This window comes from Takifugu rubripes, chromosome 20, assembly GCF_901000725.2.
Source record: "Takifugu rubripes chromosome 20, fTakRub1.2, whole genome shotgun sequence".
Taxonomy (NCBI): Eukaryota; Metazoa; Chordata; class Actinopteri; order Tetraodontiformes; family Tetraodontidae; genus Takifugu; species Takifugu rubripes.
The window spans coordinates 3440010-3461430 of record NC_042304.1 but is presented as its reverse complement, the minus strand read 5'-3'; the positions used below and the strand labels follow the sequence as shown (position 1 = coordinate 3461430).

Here is a 21421-nt window from a genome sequence, read left to right as displayed (position 1 = left end):
ACCTGTGTGTGTGTGTGTGTGTGTGTGTGTGTGTGTTTGAGAGAGAGAGTGGGGGTTGGGGGGTAGGTTTCTACCTACATGCATTTTATTTATAACCTTTATAAATGGAGAAAAGGGCAAACAGCAAAACAAAAAAAAACACTTTTGGAGGCCTTAAGAAAAATGAAATGTTTTATTAAACATGGACCAATCAGGAAAGAAGTTTAAGAGTTTGACACACTTATGTGGAGGACAGGAAGCTTTGCAAAAAAAAAAACCCTCACACTACAGGTCACATGATCTGAACTAGACACTAATGCTGGGGAGACTTTCTGTTTCTCTCTATCGATCTCTCGCTCGCTCTCTCACACGCACGCACACACGCACACGCACACACATCTAAGTGTCTGAAGTCCTCTTCCTCTTCTTTTTTTTTTAATCACTTCCTTTTCAAGTGAACATTCTCATGTGAAATAGAATTCAAAATAACCTATAGTGCAATATCATAGGAGCACTGGCAGACGCACAGAGGAGAACTGATCAGTTCTGGATGTATAAAAAAAAGATTTGTCAAACACAAGCGATGTAAACGTAGGGAGCTGTCTCAATATTTTAAAAACATTTATATTATAACATTTTTTAAATCAGTGTGCTTACAATTCGAATCAATAGTTCAATGTGTCTGAAGACAAAAATAAAAAGTAGCAACTCACAGATATTTGGAAATGGAGTTTCAACTCCATTTCTGGAGTTTATGTTGACTCCTGACGTCAACATAAAAAAAACAGTAGGCTAAAAAAACACACCAAAACAATAACTTAATTTTTAAATTTAAAACAATTCGATCGTTCGCAGATATTTGACTGCTGTTCCTACTACAGCCGCTAGAGGTCGACATTTTTATTTGAAAAATGACAAGTTAACTGTTAAGTAAATGCAATGAGCAAATTAGTTGAATATTTACATGTCTTATCATTTTTGGTGACATTTTCCACGTTATTAAAAAACAACAGTAACTACAAATGACTGGAGAATGTTAATACAGCAGAGTTAATATGTTTAAAATACAGTATATTCCATTTCTGTTTTGTAAAAACCAACCCAAGTAGCTTCTCCACAGGCTGGTTCCAACATTGGTTCCATCCTTCACCCTCACACAGAACACACATGAGTTCAACTTTTAAAAGGAGTGTTATAGGCTTTACATTTTCCATTTCACACCCAGACTGCCAAACCAGCCCCAATCTTCTTCTCTTCTTAATGCTCCACAGAAATCCATCCAATTACAATAAGATTGACCCTCAAAATAATGGAAAAAGGAGTAAACAAGTCAAGTGGGGTGAAAAAGTGTCCCTTACAATATCTGTCCCTGGACGCTAATGTGATTGTAATTATATATTCGAAGACTTTTAACACTATACTATTTATAGCAGTTATCTGATTGTTTTTGATTTGATTTTACTTTCAAAATTCCTAAAAAGTGCCTAATAAATGACCCAGCATTTTCTTATTTGGTTCTTTTTAACATCCTGCTTTCATTCAGAGACGTTCATATTCATGTTTGGATGATTGTTGTTAACAGTTCTAACAAAAACACTTGAAATTTCAGCCTGTCAGGACACTTTTAAAAGAAAACTCGCTCCGGGATTAAATTAGATGCCTTCAAAGCTCAGACTTGGCACTGACAGAGCTCTCGCGTGTCCCCTTTAACTCTCCGCTGGTAGCTGCAGACATTCCTGCCTTGTCTTTGCAAAACAATTGAATCACTGTTCCGCGGAATTTCTCTGCCCCGAACAGGTAGATGAGCGGGTCCATGGCGCCGTTCAGGCAGGTGAGGGAGGAGGTGAGGCGGTTGGCCAGACTCAGGCCTCTGCGGGTCTGGCAGGAGACATCAGGATGGTTGTAGCCCAGGATGAACGTAGCTCTGCTCACGTGATACGGCAGGAAACAGATCACATAGATGAGCAGGACGACGCCGATGGTGCGCAGGGCCTTCAGCTTCAGGGTGGGCTCTAACCTGGAGCCCCTCTGTAGGCTGCAAATGATGAGCAGGTAACAGGTCAGGGTGGTGAGAAACGGTGGGGTGAAAGCCACCGCCAGCGAGATCAGGGCGTTGCGTGAAGCCTTCTCTCTGTACAACTGCAGGCACACCGTCACGCCATCCACCTCTGCGGTTTGGTGGGACACTAGAAGAGGTGCCATGGAGACGGTCACTAGCGCCCACAGAGAGAAACTGATGATGTGCGCGTAACGAGCGCGGCGGATCTTCAGCGACCTCACTGCGTGCACCACGGCCAGGTAGCGATCGCCCGCCACACAGGCCAGGAAATACAGACTGGCGTACATGTTGACGTAAAACAGAAAGCCGGCCATTCTGCACGGCACCTCCCCAAAGGGCCAGTGGCCTCCGGTCAGGTGGTAGGTGGCCCTCAGGGGGAGGACGATCACGTACAGCAAGTCGGCCACAGCCAGGTGAATCAAGAATATGTTGGAGGGAGAGGAAGAGCCACGCTGGTGAGAGAAGATCCAGAGAGCCAGGCTGTTGCCGTTCAGAGCCAGGAAGAAGACCACGACGTAGAAACAGCCGAACAGGCTGTTTTCAGCCGTCGTGTCCACGGCTGGACAGAGCTGTGATGACTGATTGGACAGCGGGGGCAGCTCCATTGTTGCAGACTCCATGCTGTTGGCTAAGGAGACAGACAATTTGTTAGCTGAAGCAACCATTTGGTATAGCTTGCTTTATTGTGACAGTCCAGAGTCACCGTAGAGTCTATTAATCCAACATTGCCTCTCCTCTCATGTTGAATGTTGCCACCTTTAGCTGCTTGTTTCGTTTCTTATTATGATACTGCCACTACCACACTCTGCCAGCTGTCCAGTTAAGTCACAACGCATCGTGTTTCACCTCAATCATTCCTCCTTTCAACCTTGTTACATGCTAAAGAACTTAACAAAACTGTTTTAAAATAATAATTAAAAAAAATTCTCATTATTACTATTCAAAGAACACACTGGTGCTCAGTTAGAAAACCACACCAGAAAACATCCTGCATGCACAAGCACGCACACACTTTCATTTGTCACAGTGCATAAAGGCAATAATAGAGTCAGTGGCGTGCACATGCCCTGAGAGCACATACCGGTAGTTAATTACTTCTTTTACACACTCAGGAAGTCCATTCTCCTCCCTCCTTCAGCCTAACTTGTGCTCAGGCTGTTTGGTCAGTAAGAATTCATAGATTCAGGCGGAAAGTCTGAAGAAAGTTTAAGTACAGTACGTCTTGTACATGTTACTTATTTAGGGTATTTAAAAAAAATAGTAGAGCACCTGAAGCAGAAATGCTCCTCGATGTGATGTTAATATTCAAATGTTAAGCTTACTGGAAGGAACCAATGAAAGAAACAACATTTTAGCATTAGAATACTGAAATTATAACGTAATCTTTATCAGTAGCTCATTAACCAACTGCAGTTAAGCAGCTCTTTTGCTTTTTAAGCTAGTTTCTGATTTAATAACCTGATTTGTGATTTTATTCTATATTCCCCAACTGTATTCCCAATATTCCTTACAGGAATGCGACCCCCCCCCCCCCCCTCCCCGACACACACACACAAACTCATTTATTTTGACACACCTAGAAACTTGACCATCCCCTCCTCCATCTATCTGCCGTCTTTGGCAAGTGGAGCTGTCCACTCCTTTTATTGTGCCTTTATCTCCATGTTTAGCCAGACCATCTGGGTAAACACTGACTGCAGTGTGAGCAGCTATTCATCTCTTTTCCCCTGAACGCACTTTGAATTTTTGCGGAGGATCCAAGAATAATATGATAACACGCAGGCAGAGATGAACTCATCACTCCGCAGATGTGTCCTGTTGAAGGGAGGTTTCCAAATAAACAAGATAAGCAGCTCATCAAAGGGTAAAATGTGATTAAATAAGGTTGTTCCTCTAAATAACAAGAAGGAAAAAAGGATTTTTTTTCCTTTCATCAGATTACTGTCGAGGCTGTTGGCCCATTAGGACCCAGCCAGACGTGTCTGCCTGGTTCTTAAGTGTGCCTGATGCTCCTGCTGCGCCCGGATCTGCGACCCACAATGGAGGGGATTTTTCAGACTCATTCAGGCCCCTCAGAGAAAAGCCCTACAGTCTCAGCAGGGTTCCACTGAAAAGAAAAGTCTCCAAGAATGTCGAGCCCAGAGGGATAATCCCCAAAGAGAGCTGATGTGGGGAAAGCGGGACTGTACACATGTACTACTGGCTGACAGGACACAAACGCGCCGCCCCTGGTCCTCAGAGATTAGTCACTGATGATGCGTTGCAACAAAACGGCGACAGATGCTGCGTGCACGAACTGTCAGCGCCAAAAACCATCAGTGACAGTAGACATGAGGCTCATTAACATCAATCCCTTCAGCCTGGAAAAGCTGATGATGGACAGCTTTATTCATCTGGCACGACTGTACATGTGTGACTTGACTTAACTTGACTAACCTAGATAGATGCTACTGTCTGGACGCACGGATTGGATTGGGATTACAAAAATTGCCCGTCCATAATCACAATTACTTCAAGACAATAGTCTTTGTATATTTGAATTAAGACTAAAGAAGCGTCCACTTAAAAACAAGAACTATTTTAAACAAGAATTTTATAAAACCCGATGTGCCAAAGGCAAATTTACAGCTAATTTTTAAAACCATAGATACACTTTTTCCTTCATCCATCAACAAACACAACAGCAGATTAAACTATTTGACCTTGGAACAAAATTGCATGTGTTCAAGTAAAGATGCTTACCTGAACCTTTCAGCTCCTCTTGACAGCAAAATCCTAATATAAAAACCCAGCTGGTTCAGCTTCAGACACTAACCAGGAGCGACAGTCAGCGAAGGAACAGAGTGAAGAGAAGAATGAAGACTTGGATGCCTGAGCTGCTGAGGAGGTGACACACGCACAAAAAAAGTTCTCCTATAACTTCTTTTCTCTTCCTCAAGGCGCCCTTGGGGATGAGACTGCTGCTCTTTTTGTGTCGCCACAAATTTGATAAGAGAAGAGGGCGTCCTGATGGGAGCCTTTCGTCTGAACCTTGACCCCACCCCTTCTCCTCAGAGGGCCGCTTGTGCGCTCCACAATAGGCCAAGTGAGAATAAGCAGAACATTTTAGTGGCGGTGAGAAGAATAGCGTGCCTCAGCCACGAGGAGTCATCCAGTACGACTCCATGGAAACCGAGCCAAGTGGTGCATCGAGCGCCTTGAGCGTGAACTCTCACCCATCCACCGATGGACAGACGATAGACTGTGTTATTGAGACGTTCATGACTGAAGTCTCTGAGATGATCGTTCTCTAAATGGCCTGTTAGGTTCAATAGAGGGCCCCATTCCCTATAGGAGAGCGAGTGAAAAACAAGAGCGGGAGGGAGGGTGGGGGGGACACTTGAAGCAGACAGAGACCCTTGTTGGTCCGTTGCCTCCTGGGGGTATCCTGAATCGGAATGCCCAAAATAATCAGTCACTTAGCCATCAGACAGATGTGGAGAGGAGTCCCACTGGCTGAGGAGGGATAATATTTCTTTCATACCCTGCGATCCCAGCTGTGTGGCAGACACATCGCCCCTTTCTCCAGCCTGTTTCAACGATATGCAAATGCTATTCTACAGACTTGAATGAAGCCACTATCTGTGAAGCAGCGTGGAAAAAAAACATAGACATCACTACCCTGTTAATCTACTGCCAACCGCTAATTGGAACGCCCCCCCTCCCGGTCTGGTTTGGCCAATCAGGACTCTCCGCCGAGCGTCTCCGAACCCCCGAGTCCGAAAACAGTAAGTTGTGTAAGAGGCTGTTATGGGGAATATGTCGCCTCTCTGCTGCTGCTGAAATGGCAAAGAAAACCTTCCACACTGTTAAAACGTGGACACTTAGTAAGTGTTAGGCTCATTCTGACTTTCACTGTAAAAACAGTTTATTTGGCAAGTTTGTGGAGAACTTAATGATGAAAACGATGATTGACATTAAGATGGATTCGACAGGTTTCTCTCTGTTTTTGGGCTGTGAATGTTTCATTCTAGTGCAACGCTTCTTTTTCCTCTCCATGTCTATGAATAACTGTGCTAATCAATCAGAGGATCGAAGGATTGGCTTTAAGAGAACATTAATACACAACCTGCAGCAAATGAAATCCCTAAAAAAATCTGCACTTCCAATGGAATTTGTGGAATCTAGTTCATTAAATGTGAATGAAATTGTTTAGCAGAATGAAAACTCCACACAAATTACCAGAACAATGACTTTAATGCAGTGTAACATTTAACAAATGTGTAATGCAGTATTACTATATTAAATTATCTGTCTCACTCAATACAACAAAGTCTTAAATACATCTAGGAAAGGGAATAGTAACATCTATTCCAGTTGGATGTGAAAATATTTTCATTCTTGTCATTAAAACTTTATTAAACAAAGCGAAAGAAATTAAAAATGGGACAATTCCACAGCACTGGTGTTTAAAGCAATAAATCGACTAAAGAAAGTTGCTGGTTAGTCCAAAAATAGACACTCCTGCTCCGCTTCAGAGGGCGAGCAGCAGACCTGACGTGCGTCGCGCTGGTGCAACTACATGTTGAAACGCTGGGCCCTGGTTTGCAGGGCTCTCTTGTCTCTGAGGTACATGTTGACATAAGAGGTGAGCAGATCGTCCATTTTGTAACCCTTTTAGGAGAGAAAGCACAGAGAAATCAAGAAAACGAGAAGTACGGACTCACTTGCAGCTGCCGCTGAACTCACCAGTGAAGTTTCACACAAGAATTTCTTCCCTTTAACCAGACTTCCGATCGTCATGTGAAAATAAGTGCTTCCACTGGACCAGCTTGCAATGCGGTTGAATGGATGACTTGCCAACACCTCCTTCATGAAGAAAATGTGCAGCATATTCAAAAAAATGTGCGAGTACAAGAGGAAATGCTCGTGTTGAAAGCATTTGCTTCACCTTGGTCTTGGGGTGGATGATGGTGAGTCCTTGCTTGCTGATGGCTATTAGAACAATGTCGGGGAAATGTGGCTCCGATGTTTGCTGACAACAAATTTATGAAGACACATGAGAAATCGTGGCTAATTATGGAGGTGAAGCTGTGACCAGTGAATGAAAACATCTCGCTTACCTTCACTTCAAAGAAGGCGCAGCCAAACGTGGGCCAGCGGTACACCGCCTTCAAAAAGGCCCCTTTGGCCTCCTCGATGGTCATACGAGCTTGTTTGTTGTAGGTGGCAACGATAAGCTGAGAATTACACATATTTCTTCACATAAATACACATAATATATGGAAGTGTCACACAGCTCTTTTATGCTGAGTAACAGAGCAGTTGTGGTGCTTTAAATGAGGTTAATAATTTCCCTCCCGCAGCCTTCAGGCAGTTTCACAGGACTGAAACCCACCATAAAGTGGGTATAAGGCTGATATTGTTCTGGGGGGGGTCATGAAAAGGATGCAGCTGGGTCTATTTTTTAGTTTCAATGTTGGTAGCAAGGTCCGTGATAATGCTGCTGCTAGAATATTCGGATAAGCCCCTTTTGTGCATCCAAAAACTAGAATTCAAACAGTAAGACTGTTTCTCAAAATCCTGCTCAGTGTTAAAAAGTCTTAAGACTTTAATTAACACTGATGAGAGACTATTTTCACCCCTTTTCCACAAAATTTCACAGGTCTGAAGCCAGAAATTGTGAATAAGTTTAATTATGTCAGTAAACACAAGTCAATCAAAACGTTTTAATGCATTTTATCCACCATGCAGACACCTTTAGCTTCACAGAAAGACCGTCATACCTTCTTCCAGTCGTTTTCAGAAACGCTCTTCAGCTGGTCCAGGGGCACCAGCTCCTTCAGCATCTTGGGAATCATGACAAACTGGTTCTTGTCGCTGTTAGCTTTTATTCTGAAGAGCAGTGCGGCGATGTGCACCATTTCCTCTCGGGTGCAAGAGTGGTAGCCTCTCAGGTACTTTGGTAGTTCCTGAGGGATAAATAGTCTGTGTCGTTAACCACTGTAGGAAGGAATACACCAAAGCTTTGACAGAACCCAGCTGGTGACATCAGGCGTTACTGAATTGTGTGTTTTTTGGGGCACCAAAGAAAACAGGTCAGAAGACATTAAAACATTCCTGCAATCTCGATGAGTCGCAAGCAGTTAATCCTTTTGAATTCCCATTTTGAAAAGCTCTAACGAGTGTAAGCACAGCCTGAGCAGCAGCGTTCAAATGTACCTGAGGAAAATGGAAAATCAGATCAGCCAGAGTGTCTTTGCCAGGAACGACATTGAACCACAGCTTCCTCATGAAGAACACAGTGTAGGGCGAGCTGACTGGTGCACCCGCTGGACACACACACACACACACACACACACACACACACACACACACACACACACACAGGATTCTGTTCATCAGCACGGGTCAAAAGTCAATCGAATCAGAACAGAGCGATACTTCAATGACGTTTACCGTCTTTGATCCTCGTCATTTTCTCGGACCAGTCGGTTATTTGTCTCAGGTTATCAAAGAAGTAGTCCGTTTCATTCAGACTGAGTACCTGAGAGGAACAACAATCACAGATCTAAGAGTGATGATTACGATGGAAATGTTGCACGTTTGCTACATGAAATCACATGTGAACCTTATTGTGTGTTTTGACGAAAATGCTGTAGCCCTCAGACGAGGCCAGACGCAGCTTTTTGACGATGTTCTGGGAGAGATCCCTGACTCGGGTAGTGGAGGTGATCTCGAATATCTGAAAGGACAGGAAGGGAACCACAGGTTGGCCAGCCCCAGTGTAGCCTGCCATATCAATAATACACTCTCTCTCTCCTGCGGTGTGTATTCATACCTCGTCCGTATCGTTTGGGAAGTGCACTTTGTGTAAGATCTGGGGGCTGTTCAGCTGGATGGCATTTACCTCCACTGGATGTGGTTGGAGCTTCCTGGGCTCCAGTCTTGACAAACACAGCAAGTTGTTTTATCATTGTGGGGGAACAGAAAAGAAACTCAAAATGTAAACAGGTCGTTTTCAAACCAATGCCAATGAATCAAAAAAACAAGCTCTGTCAAGGATGTGATGTAGACGGCTCTCGTTATCTCCAGCCAGATTCTTGATTGGACTGAGATCTGGGCTTTGACTTGCTCGCTTCAGAACATTCACCTTGGTTTTGAACCATTTCAGCTTTCGCTGTATGCTCGAGGTCGTCGTGCTGCTGGAACATAAACGAGCCCTCGAGTCGTAGTGAGTTGGACTTACCCTCCAGGAATGTGAACTCTGTAGGATGCCTGTTTTCGCTTTAACATTAAAGGCTGCATTTCCTTAATTGACCATGATTTCATGTATAGAAGCAACAGAAGGGGGTCAATATTCTTTACAGCCATGGTGCTATGGCCCCATAAACCATCGTAGTTTACACAACTACCTTCTGCTTGTGTATATTTAACATGAGCTCTTCTCCAGATGATCCCAGGAAGCAGCGGAGAACATTCCTTATTTCAAACATCTGTGCTTGTGACACATAATATGACACACTGGGCTGACCTCAGTAAGCTCTGCATCCGCTGCAGACAGTCTAAGGCGAGCGGCTCTCGGCGGCGTGACTCCAGAAAGCGACGAGCGTGCTTCAATAGAGACTGACTGGGTGGAAACAGGCCGCAGCAGAGCCACAACAGCTGCCATCCCAGCTCCATGCTGAGCCTGATAGACAACATAAAGAGACATTTACTGGATGCAATCATAGCTTGTCTTAATTTCTCAAACTTCATATTAAACACTGGATGCAATAATTGCTCTGGATTTCCTAAACCTGACCCTGGTATCACGACCTAATAACGTGATGCTACCTGTTGTTGTTGTTGGTCATCTGCTTCATGATCTGGCAATAGATTTCATCTCTGAGCACCTCGTATTTGGTGGCGGGCCCAAAGATCTGGTCTGTGAGCACGACGGGGCTCTGCAGCTGTTTGGTGGGGTAATCGCCCATATATTTGAGGATGGGTACAAAAGAATCAAGGAAGATTCAATTGCAATTATTCCATTTCAAAGGATAAAATGCATTCATCAAAATGTATAAAATAAATAAAAGATATATAGTCCATAATAGAAATATTTAAAATCCTCAATTTTAGCCCTACTTGAAGCGAAAACCCCCCAAAACTACATAGTTGGTGGAACACTATGGAGGATATCAGTGAAGGCCAGACAGGCTTTGTGGCTGAGATCTGGGTTGCCCCCCAGTTTCTTGAGAAGGGGCTGCCTGATGGGCTCTCTGGAGCTGGCCCAGAGCCGCTCAGGAGCAGCGTTCCTGGATATGACCTGACGGTTCACATCCTTGGTGGGCTGCCTGTCCAAACAAAAACAACTGAGTGAGCACAACTGTTGGCATGTAGGGTGTTTTGAGGGTCACGGTCAGTTCTGTTACCTGAAGTACATCAGAGAGAATTCTTTTAGCGTGGCCGGAGCTATTCGCTCCACTGTTCCTGTATCTTTCTGGTTAGTCTGGATGACATTTTTCCTCTGGTTTGGAGACAAGGTGAGCAGACTCTGAAACAATCAAACAAGCAACAGCTTCACTTTCCCTGTTTTGTCCCCATAATAAATATACTACGAAGTAGCTTCCTCTGGTGACGCCATACCATAACCTCATTGGTGGGTTTGCTGAGTGTCGGGAGAATTAGAATGGCATCAGACGGGACCGCTCCTTTTTGCTTGGTGCGCTTATTTTCTCCCATTATCCAGCCACGCTGCTGAGGAAACTCATCATCTTTGATTATAATAATGAGCTCGCCTTTTTTGAAGTTAAGGAACGTGGGGTCACCTGCAGAGGTGGGGAAGACGGCTTAGGGAGCAATTAACATAAAATCACACCAAGCGATCATGAAGCCGTGCCAACGTATGGTGACGAAAGAGCAATCCGGTGTCTGACCTTGTGTTTCAGCTTCTCTCAAGGTCACGGCGAACCGAGACCTCTCGGTTAGCCCGCTGAGGAACATCGTGATGAGCTCTGTCAGGTCCTGAGCTGAAGCTCCACTCAGGGTGAAATCTCCTTTCAGTGTCAGCAGGCTGGCAGCTTGGCCTTTACCATCCCTGGTGTCAAACAAAACACATTAGAAATGCTAGTAAAAGCTAGATTTGATCCAATATGTGTGTGTTTTTATGTGGTTATTACATGTTTAAAACCTACCTTACAAATGTAAACAATACAAAACAGGAGAACATTTATTCTGTTTTATTCCATCACTGCTACCCACATTACTCAAACGCCTCCTTATGGTTTAACCTAAACTCTCTCCTCCTCCTCTACCTGATGGTGTTGACCCCCATGACTTCGGGGAAGGAGAGCTCCAGCAGCCTCCTCTCTTTCTCATCCAGGAAGGTGATCCCGGTCCAGTTTATGGCCACAATGAACCTGCTCTTAGGGAGCGGCGGACCTAAAACACATTGAAGGTGCATTTACTTGACGTCTATCTGTTTATAAGTGTGTCTGATAAAAAATTATCTTTGCAAAAATAGCAAATATGGCCGACACAATGAACTCGATGCTTTTTCACAACATAAATCTCGACTGCGAGTAAAACATTGACAGTGTTTTTTGGCAGATGTTGGGAAATCGTAAAGTTCATTAAAATACCTGTTATATAATAACTATCTTGCTTGTACATTGTCTGCTCGCTATAATCACCAACCTGACAGTTTGGCCACTTCAAAGAACCTGGAGAAGAGCATGGGCCATGTCCTCCGGGCATAGTCAACCATCTCTGCCTTCACTGCATCCTCCTTTTGTTTTGAACTTAAGTATGGACTCTGAGGTTATCGAGGCAGAATCGTGAGTTGTGTTTTTGGTTATTGCTACGCTATTATAACTGGGCAGTTCTGAGAGACCTCCTGATTTGACTGACCTGAGCGTGCGCGGTGCTGACCATCTGCAACCATTTGTCCTCAGATTTAGCCTTGAGCAGAGAGGCATTGATGCAGTCTTTAACAGCTTCCTTCACGTGGGCTGGACTGCTGTCTGCGCCGTGCTGGATGTACAGGTGCTTTGCAGCCAGTTGAGCACAATCGTCTTCCTGTGGGAGTGTGTGATTCATGACAAATGGGATTTAAAAAGTGATTTAAGAATGTGGTAAGAATTTCCAAGATAATTGTCTACTAAATGCTAACCTTTGGACACTGATACTCTCCAAACTTCAAGCCATGAATGATCTGTTTGTAAATGAGCTGCGTGCTGATCTTATCTTCTTTGCAATCATGCCAGGGGGTGAAGATCTCCTTGCGGAAGGAGAGACGCCAGGGGGCGTGCTGTTCCTGCCCTCCTCTCCTTTTCACTTCCTGTTCACATTGTGAGATGGCATCCATCAGGTGCTCCCGACCACAGCCCAGAGCCAAAACCTTGAAAGAAGAACAAATATTCAACGACTAAATATTCAAAGAATTTGAAATTGCGATAAATCAAAGTATAAATGAGTCATTTAGAGACACTGAAAAAGACATCAACTAATATAATGTGAACATAATCAAAGTCTGTACTCTAATCCTGCAACAAGATACTCTCCTCTTTAAATTCCATAGTTTCAAGGTTCAAAACAGGGGTAAAAAACCAACCACAACATACAGTAGAAGACCTTATGTATTGCATGGATGTACCTTTTCATACAAGGTGACATAGAGAGAAAAGCCAAACGTGTCTGTGAGTTTGATTTTGTTGGCGAGCAGTTGGCAGATCTCTTTGGACGTAGATGCAGAGTCGACAGGGAGGCTCACGGCTCGTCCGTCCATCAGCATCACTGAGACAGTTATCGGCTTTTTGGTCTTTGTTGCCTGTGACAGTGCAAAAAAAAAAAAAAGGTATTAATTATGGCAAAACACGGCGATTCTCACATGAATAAACATCTTTTGAAGGGTCTTATTTTTATCTCAAAGTCAAGCACATTCAGTGATGTGTTAAACTACAGCAGGGTGTGTGTTTGTGTGGACAGAAGGAAGAAATAAATAAAAAGAACTCTAAAAGCACGAGATATTTCACAGCACAGTACCTGCAGCTCCAGCCAGGCAGGGGGCTCCCCTCGTACTCCATTCATCCCCGTGCGTCGCAGCCTTTCAGCGCAGTAGGAAGCAAAGCCTCCCGGGGCGAAACGGATGAAACTTTGCAGGTACTACAGAGAAAATGAGGTTAGAAGAGCTCGGCAGGCAGCACATCCACGCTGACATTAACAGCAGCGGAACTGACTTTTAAAAATCTTTCGCTGGGTGGAAAAATGCCCAGACACAGAGACAGCAGGATCCAGCCCCGGAAGTAGCTGTTGCGGTTGTTGTTGTCCTGAAGCTGCTTACAGATCTGACAGTAAATCTCATCTCTGAGAATAAAGAAATGAACATCAAAAAAAACCATCACATTAAGTGACAGATTTAAAATAATAATAAAATACCTCAGGTCACATCTGACGATGGCGTATCCCACAATTACGTGGAGCTTTTCGAGAGTTGTCAGCGGCCGGTCCAGTGTGGGGCCATCACGTTCCTTATTGGAGGTTTCCTGGACTTGCTTCTTTGGCTCAGGGAGATCCCCCATGAACCTGAGAATGATCCACCACACTGTCAGCGAGGCCTTGAGGGAAAATCACAGAAGAAGAAGGGTTAAGATCCTCAAAGATCACCCGGGCTTTTACAAAGTGATGAATTACAACAATTAAAGAGGAGCACCAGAATGTCTCCTCCATCTTCATGATGAAGCAGGGGCTGCCGAAGTTTCTGGCGGATGTGGGTGGCTGTGGCCGCACCCTGGAAGTACATGGAGGCGAATTTGGAGAAGGAGTACTCGTCCAGGTCCGCATCATCATCGCTGAGTGGGTCGTCTTCCATGGGGAGGTCATCGATGTCAATTTCCTCTATGACCATCCTTTTCCCATCAAAATTCTGACCAAGGAAATGCAGAAATTTGCAGAGTCCAGTACAAAATTTCATTTAAAAAATGTGCAAAATGCTAAGAAATTGAACCTCCAATCCTGGACTCTCCTGCCCTCCGGATATCAGGGGGAGGAAATTAAAGAAGCTGTCCACTATCTCCTGATCTGTGATGGCATCAGCCTGAGCTTTGGCTTCAGTCTCTTTCGCCTGCCTCAGGACTTCCTCTAAATAGGCCTGCCTCTCTAACACGAGCCGCTGCTCTTCCTGTTTCTGCTTAACAGAGAGAAACTTCTGCAAAAGAAAAGCCCCACAGAAAAGTGGGGTATGACGGATGTCAAGGCGCTGATAAATAAGATTCTTAAAGAAAATATCGGCGTGTTTGCTGAGGTAAACAGTTTCCCCAGGTGGAGTTCAACTTACGTCTCTTTTTCTCTTTTTCAAGGCTTTCCTAGCCAGCATGCTTCTGGTGTGAACCTGCAGAAGGATCACAGCGTCCCTTTTGCGTTTCCATTCCTTTCGAGCCAGGTATCCCCTGAGCTGGGCCTGCAGCACGATGGCCGCCTTCCTCGTCCTTTGATACTGGAGCTGTATCTGGCGAGATCGCACCTGCGCCTGCAACCTTGCAAAACCATGCTGCACCTATGGGGAACGTTTGATGGAGGGGCATTAATGCGTGTCAGGTCTCGCAGCGTTCCCTAAAACGGGTTGATTCAAAAGCACTCACCACGTGGAACAGCTTTCTGCCTTTGTGTCCTCTCCAGTGTTTCTGAATGACAACAGCACTTGCTCTTTTCCTCAAGAATTCTCTCCTTTAGGTGGTGTGGAGTTGAAAACATAGTGAGATGCATCCCTCAACTGAATAGAAATGGAACCTTTTGGTATCATACCTGTATTTGTAACCTCTCAGGACCCTCTGGATTACAAATGCCTTTATATTCAGTTGTTTCATTCTCTCCAGTTCTAGCATGGTGTCATGGTGGTCCTGAAACGCAACAGCAAAAGCATCTTTTTGTGGGTGGAAATATTTAGTTATTTGATCTGAACTGGCATGTTTCCATATATGTGTCTATAAGAACAGGCTATGTTGGAACGTTTATTGGCACCTTGAGGAATATCTTTGTCTTGCCAGTCTTCCAGTCTTCTTGTTTAGGGAGCGCAGTTTCACAGATGACTTGGCAGCATTTCTTTTTACTTTCCTGTCAGGAAAAAACAATCATCATCATCATCATCATCATCATCATCATCATCATCATCATCCAATAGAGGACATGAAGGAGAAGAGGGCAGACGTTCACCAGGACCATCCTTAGCACAGCTTACTGTTTGCGGATCACAGAGGTGAGCTTTAAGCAGGACTCTGTAACGACCAAGGAACTCATCAAATGTGTAGCGCACAGGATAACCAGCCTTGCGGATCTTGATAGTCTCCATCATTCCAGAATAACGGAGCTGACGGAGGCACAGCTCTCTGTTAAGCAGCTGAGGCACAGATGACAGGAATCTCATTTACTACCTCTGTTCCACAAAAGCTCTTCATTTACCTTTCACTCAGAGGCACACATGCTTTCTTTATGTCTGAGGAAACGCGGCTTCTGGCCTCACCATGGGCTTCTTGAAGTCATTAGGTTTGATGCAGCGTATGAAAAAGGGTTGGCACGTCGTCAGCGTCTTCATCAGTGAATCCAGAGACTGGCGGAACTGGCCAATCAGAGTTGGTACGCGCTTCTTTGCATCCACATGTTGCTGTCAGATGCATAGAAAATGTAAATATTGTGAGTCTTAACATGCAGTTTCATTCATACAGCGCTTTAGTTGTGTCAAAGAGGCCACTGACCCGAACGCTGGCAGCTTTGGTGCTGATCCTGGGGTTGACAATAGTCTTGGTGGCAAACGAGGACAGAGCGTCATGAAATGCCTGTTTGAGGATTTTACTGGTGGATTTATGCACCAGTTGAATCAGATCTGAACTGAGAGAGTCGCGGTTTTTCTCAAGAAAGCCTGAAATAAACAGACCACATAGACAATAGGAACAATGCAGAAGACCCCCACCCAGCCAGCCACCGAAGGTTCGCTGATAATAAATGATACCTTTGGAGTCGTAGTGAACAATTCCAGCAAAGTGCAGGATGCCAAACTGTGTCTCATAGCTGTTTTTGGGGGGAATATAAATGCTGCCGTCCCTGTGGGCCTGATTTATCTTTTGGAGCATGGTCGTATCTGTTCCCTGACAGAGAAAAGAGCGACTTTAAACCAGCTTTGAGGATCCGACACGCTCAAAGGAAGATGCAAACCTTTGGGAAGTTGCTCTCCTCGTCAATAAGGGCCAGCATGTTCAAGGGTTTGATGGCCAGCGCGTCCAAGATCCGCTGGTTGTCCTGATAGTCGATGCGCGTCCAAACGATGTTTTCTCGAGCGTACTCTTCTTGTTCCAGCGTGAACACGTGCTTGACGAAGAACTGCTGCAGATGCTCGTTGGCAAAGTTGATGCAGAGCTGTTCAAAGCTGTGACAAACCCAAAAACCACAAGGGGAATTTGAGTTCATTGGCTACCCACAAAAAAATAGAAGATTAAGAACCCCTAATTATAATAATAGCAATTAACCTGTTTTTATCAAAATTCTCAAAGCCAAAGATGTCCAGCAAGCCTATCGTCTGTTGGGGGACTTCAGACTCTTCAGGCTGTGTGTAAATTACGGTGTTGACTTTGTCAACAACCCAAATGAAAAGTCTCCCATAAATTGCCTGCAAATAAAACAGAAATGTTCACACACATCAGCAGTACTGCACACAACAGTAAAACACAAACAACCCAGACATAATAACCAAGTTAGAGAAAATCACTCTATTCATATACTGTATATCCCATCTTTTCCATCTTAGTTTACTCTTCCAAATGCTATATGTGTAAAAAATATGTGTGCATGTGTGTGTGTGCTCACTTGTTTGTCTGATTTTATTGTAAATGTATGAAAAGTGCTCTATAAATAAAGTCTGCTCCTCTTAAATCCTGACTTCATTTATGATGCAAATATATTGCATTACATTAGATTTCTGTTGTATAATTAGCTGACTTCTTGATGCCTTGAGTCTTTACAACAGACACCATGTACGGTAACAACACACCAATAAATGTGTTTCAGGTTGGTTGTAACAGCAGAAGCTGCAGTAATATTAGTGTGGATGGTGTGATATTACCTTGACAAAGGCGTTCCTGCCATCCACAGCCTGAGCAGAGGTCAGAACTTTGCTCACGCTATCTGTCGCCGTCATGAAGGAACGCTGAGTCAGACTCTGCTCCAGCTCTTTGGAATCCACCTGTGGTAACAAAAATAAATAAATCAAATTTTATATGGCTCTTTAATTGCACTTGCCAAATAAGAAAGATATATGCCATAAATATACATATGGTGGCATTTAAAAGTTTGGGCAGGCCCGGTCAAAATTTCTGTTAATGTGAAGTTGTGTAGCTGGCAGTTGAGAACTTTTTCCAAGTTTCTCAGACATTAATTAGCCATTTTGGGTCACAGCTTGTTTAAAGTGTTCATTAGGAAAAGACAAGTGATGTAAATTTCAGGCTTTTTAAATCCTCAGTCTCGTGTCCTGTGGATTCCTCTAAGCAGCTCTCTGAAAATGAAATCGAATGAAGCCCACAAAGCAGGAAAAGGTTATGAGATGGCAGTAACGTGTTTTCAGGTGCCCATTTCATTGGCATAATTAGGAAATAGCAGTTAATAGGATCAGGGGAGGGCTAGAAAAGATCTTCAGGAAGCTTCGGCAGACTCAGCTTTGTCAAGTTCTACTGTTCAGTGGCACCAATATAAATACGGCCATCATGGAAAAGTTATCAAAATAACCCCTCAAATTTCAGCATCATACAATTGCAAAGGAACATTTAGACAGGACTGATGCATTTTGGGAACAAGTTCTGTAGATGGATGAGGTTGAAATAGAAACTCGTGGCCAAAATGACCAAAGGTGAAGGGAACAGAACTCAGGAATCTCACAGAAATGGAAGATATAAAGGGAATGTGCCACGAACTTAAGCTGTTCCCATTAACAAAAATCTGGACGGGGGGGGGGGGGGGGTGATTAATACAGTACACATACCTCTAAGAGCTGGCTGGCCATGCTGAAATGGGATGATTTCACGATGTTGCAGACCTCTAGGTTGTTTATAGTTGTACCTGGAGTTACACAATACATTGGAAATGTGATACGCCGTCCCAAACACACTATTCTGGGATAAGTTTCCTCATCATCTCACTGAAAGCACTGACCCTCAAATTTGACATTTCCCAGATGAAGGACGGCAGCGAGCAGCTTAAAGATTTCCCAGGAGTCGTTCTCCGAGAACATAAGAATCTTCATAGCTGAGCAAAGGTGCGAATATTCCATCAGATCATCCCGGCCCTCGCAGCTGGTGCATTTACCCTGGTGATGTCATTGTTTGGTTAAAAAAAGCATTTATGTAAATGTTACGATTCTGACTCCAAGAATAAAGAAACATTTGTGCGGCACCATGGTCAAATAGTTGTAGTCAGAAGCTCTTCCGAGGGAAAGAGTCTTCTTCTTCTCAGCCGGCATCCCCTCCAACATGTAGTAAAAGATGTGATAGTTTCTTTCTTGGGGCGCCTGAACACACACATCCGTTAAGAGAATCTGGCTTGTCCCGTGTCACACTCAGCCCTACTATATTCACACCTGGCGACAAACTCGGGACTTTTCCAGCAGATACTGCTCAATGCGAGCCCCTTTGATGGCCCCAGCCTCTGTAAAACTGATGTCAATGTACTTCCCAAAACGACTGGAGTTATCGTTTCGAACGGTTTTTGCGTTGCCAAAGGCTGAGAAGACAATCGAGGTTACATGAGCAAAGCACACGAGAGTTTATCCATTTAGGATGCTGTTTCGTCATTTCACCAAAGCTCCTACCCTCCAAGATGGGGTTTGCTTCAAGGACCTGCTGTTCGATCCAGCTGTGCTGGCCGCTAACTGCAGCCAGGAACTGCAGCATGAGCTTGGTACTTTCTGTTTTTCCTGCTCCCGACTCTCCACTAGTGAAACCCAAGACGTAAGCAGGAAAAAGATGTGAGATTATTGAGAAAAATATCTTATTTCTTAGCACATCCTGTTTAAATCTGACTGCTACTGCGATTAGCTTAAATACATTGATGCTCTCCATGTAAGTAATGTGATACTGTACCAGAACGCTTACGCTGGTGTGTTTGTAGAGATTCTACTAGTCAATATTAATAACTATTACAATGTTATGATACAATAACTATTCCCAATGGAACATACTTTCATAACTGCAGTGTTCTGTGATGAGCAGATGCAGACCTGATGACGCAGCACTGGTTCTTTCGGTTGCGGCGCATGTTGAAATAGCAGCTGTCCGCTATGGCGAAGACGTGCGGCGGCATTTCACCCAGGCGCCGGTCCGTGTACATCTGCACTTGCTCTATGGTGTAGATGGGCAGCAGCTGGTAAGGGTTGACTGCCACTAGAATGGAGCCTGTGTATGTCTGCAAACAACAGGGGACATTAATCATCACGCAGCAGCACAGTGACAAGTGTGTGTGTGTTTGTGTCCTTATATTTGCTACACATTGAGTATCAAAATATTAAATTTACTAGCAAAGTGAGGACATTTTTGCCAAGTGGGGCCATTTTGGCTGGTCCGCACGACTTCCTGGGTGAGGGGTTAGTTAGGATGTTGAGGGTTTGTTCATAAATCCTTGATATGAAAATAGAATAAGTCTGAGGCTTATTCCATTTAATAACAGAAACAGAATGTGTCTTATATCAAAACAAACATATACATATAGTAAAGGTAATCAGGCAGGTCAAGAAATGATAAATGTGCAAGACACTTCTTCTAACACCGACTTTCCAGATTTATAAAATATGAAAGTGTGAGAAAGTCATAGAAAAACGTTTTTAAGATTGTGGTCAATGAAAGCTCGTCAAAGACAAAGGGAATGTTTTTCCTTTGGCGTTTCACAGTTTATACACAACAAAATGGCCCGATTCATAATTGAACGGCCACATTTGAGCTTTGAGGCAGTGACACAGACGCATTTCTTTCAGCAGAGGCTCGATCGTCTCTATGGAGACAAACAGCTTTGTGATAAACTGCGGGGGGCAAAGTCTGAGACCGAGCCGGCGGGGCTGAGTGGCGTTTCCACCGCAGGTTATAGAGCCCATAAAAAAACAGGGATAGCTTAGAACGAAAAAGAAACCTACATAGATGATGCCTTCTTTGTGACGGACCAGCAGGTTGCGGAGGAGCCCGGCCTCGTGGAGGTCCCCCAGCCTTATCATGTCGTCCACGCCCTTCACAGAGGTGGGGTGCATGGGCTTGAGGCTGACGTTCTTACTGATCTTGTGCTCCTGCGTGCAAATGATCACAGGATTAACATGACATCATCAGAAAGGAAAGACTCTCCAGATGTGATCTCACACCTTTCCCTCATCGTCCGCCAAGTATAGCTGTCCAGCATCCGTCACCCTGACCTCCGCCCCAATCGGCACCACGGAACCCGAGTCCAACCACACAAAATCACCCTTTATAGAGACAGCATCAGGGGTCACGTACAAGGACGGGTTATTGGGAGGATGACAGAAGTGAAACAATCATTCTTACCTTGACCAAATGCAGCATTTTGGAAACATGGATCAGGTCTGCAAGGGTGAAAGACCATTCATGCTGTCAGAGCCTTGTTCTCATAACAGGGAGCAAAACTTTCTAAGTCATTCAAATCGAAATCGGAACCCTGATGTTGCAGGTGAACATCAGAGATCTGACCGACTGAGTCAAGTGTTGTTTCTCACCTCAGATTTCTGAACCCTTCAGCCCAGCAGCAGCCGAGCGATCTTTTTCCTGGCTGTCTCCGAAGCAGGAAGTTCTCCAAGCAAACACCTCTTTATGACTCTTTGACTTTGCTCCTGCTGGAGGGCCACCCCAAGTCCCAATGCTATCAAAGTATAAAGCGCTTATATCATCAACACCAGCTGTTGGAAAATTAGACCTGCCGGCTGCAGCTTACTGGCACAGTTACTGGGCCCTCAAACAGACATATTGTTATTTAAACCTAAATAAATTCACCTCACCAAAACAGGCTGAGTAAAAGGACACATTCTTAAAAACACAATTAACTCTTTCACCAAGTATTCACATTGTAGTTCTGAGTAGAGAACTGTGCTGGATAAGCACAGGAAAAAGTCATTAGAATAAATGATGACAGTAATTATTATTTTTCATGGGGCTACAAATTCCAACACAAGGCTGCAAACTTGGGACAGATTTACAACCAGCACAATTTCAAGCTAGCCCCTGAAATGATTAAAATGGGTCACAATGGTTCCTTGGTATACAATACTAGCAGGGAAATTTCCCAGTGTGGCTAACCTTTGACCTCTGGAAAATAGAAGACTCCCAGAGACATTTTTGTGAACATTCATCATGGTGAATTGAGTGAATTTGTTGAACTTGAGCCATCAATTCC

At 44.2% G+C, this 21421-nt stretch overlaps 2 protein-coding genes across 2 annotated transcripts; both read right to left on the bottom strand.

Annotated features, from left to right (window-relative positions):
* Window positions 1-406: 406 nt before the first annotated feature.
* gpr17 (G protein-coupled receptor 17) lies at window positions 407-5148 on the bottom strand. The gene is made up of 2 exons (XM_011614477.2): window positions 4781-5148; window positions 407-2666 (listed from the first exon to the last, which is right to left on the bottom strand). Exon 2 carries the CDS (start codon window positions 2656-2658, stop codon window positions 1642-1644), a length of 1017 nt encoding a protein of 338 aa, XP_011612779.1. The 5' UTR covers window positions 2659-2666; window positions 4781-5148; the 3' UTR covers window positions 407-1641.
* Window positions 5149-6336: 1188 nt separating this feature from the next.
* myo7ba (myosin VIIBa) lies at window positions 6337-20831 on the bottom strand. The gene is made up of 46 exons (XM_029828661.1): window positions 20748-20831; window positions 20560-20597; window positions 20379-20480; window positions 20160-20306; window positions 19254-19438; window positions 18846-18967; window positions 18615-18757; window positions 18432-18545; window positions 18191-18344; window positions 18021-18097; window positions 17109-17228; window positions 16516-16655; window positions 16205-16415; window positions 16002-16137; window positions 15748-15911; window positions 15516-15656; window positions 15234-15392; window positions 15017-15109; window positions 14801-14895; window positions 14638-14722; window positions 14334-14552; window positions 14004-14204; window positions 13710-13922; window positions 13436-13614; window positions 13237-13363; window positions 13043-13162; window positions 12654-12827; window positions 12171-12398; window positions 11909-12076; window positions 11696-11813; window positions 11314-11440; window positions 10936-11096; window positions 10646-10827; window positions 10432-10553; window positions 10199-10353; window positions 9854-10007; window positions 9552-9707; window positions 8859-8964; window positions 8649-8762; window positions 8477-8564; window positions 8240-8349; window positions 7804-7989; window positions 7141-7257; window positions 6969-7052; window positions 6767-6886; window positions 6337-6691 (listed from the first exon to the last, which is right to left on the bottom strand). Exons 2-46 carry the CDS (start codon window positions 20575-20577, stop codon window positions 6596-6598), a joined length of 6231 nt encoding a protein of 2076 aa, XP_029684521.1. The 5' UTR covers window positions 20578-20597; window positions 20748-20831; the 3' UTR covers window positions 6337-6595.
* Between the last annotated feature and the right edge of the window lie 590 nt (window positions 20832-21421).

Coding starts and splice junctions, on each gene's coding strand:
- gpr17 (XM_011614477.2), bottom strand. CDS start 2,658: ATGGAGTCTGCAACAATGGAGCTGCCCCCGCTGTCCAATCAGTCATCA.
- myo7ba (XM_029828661.1), bottom strand. Junction 18,345..18,431: donor ACTACAACTATTTGACCATG/GTGCCGCACAAA, acceptor TGACATCACCAG/GGTAAATGCACCAGCTGCGA. Junction 13,163..13,236: donor CCAGCGAAAGATTTTTAAAA/GTCAGTTCCGCT, acceptor TTTTCTCTGTAG/TACCTGCAAAGTTTCATCCG.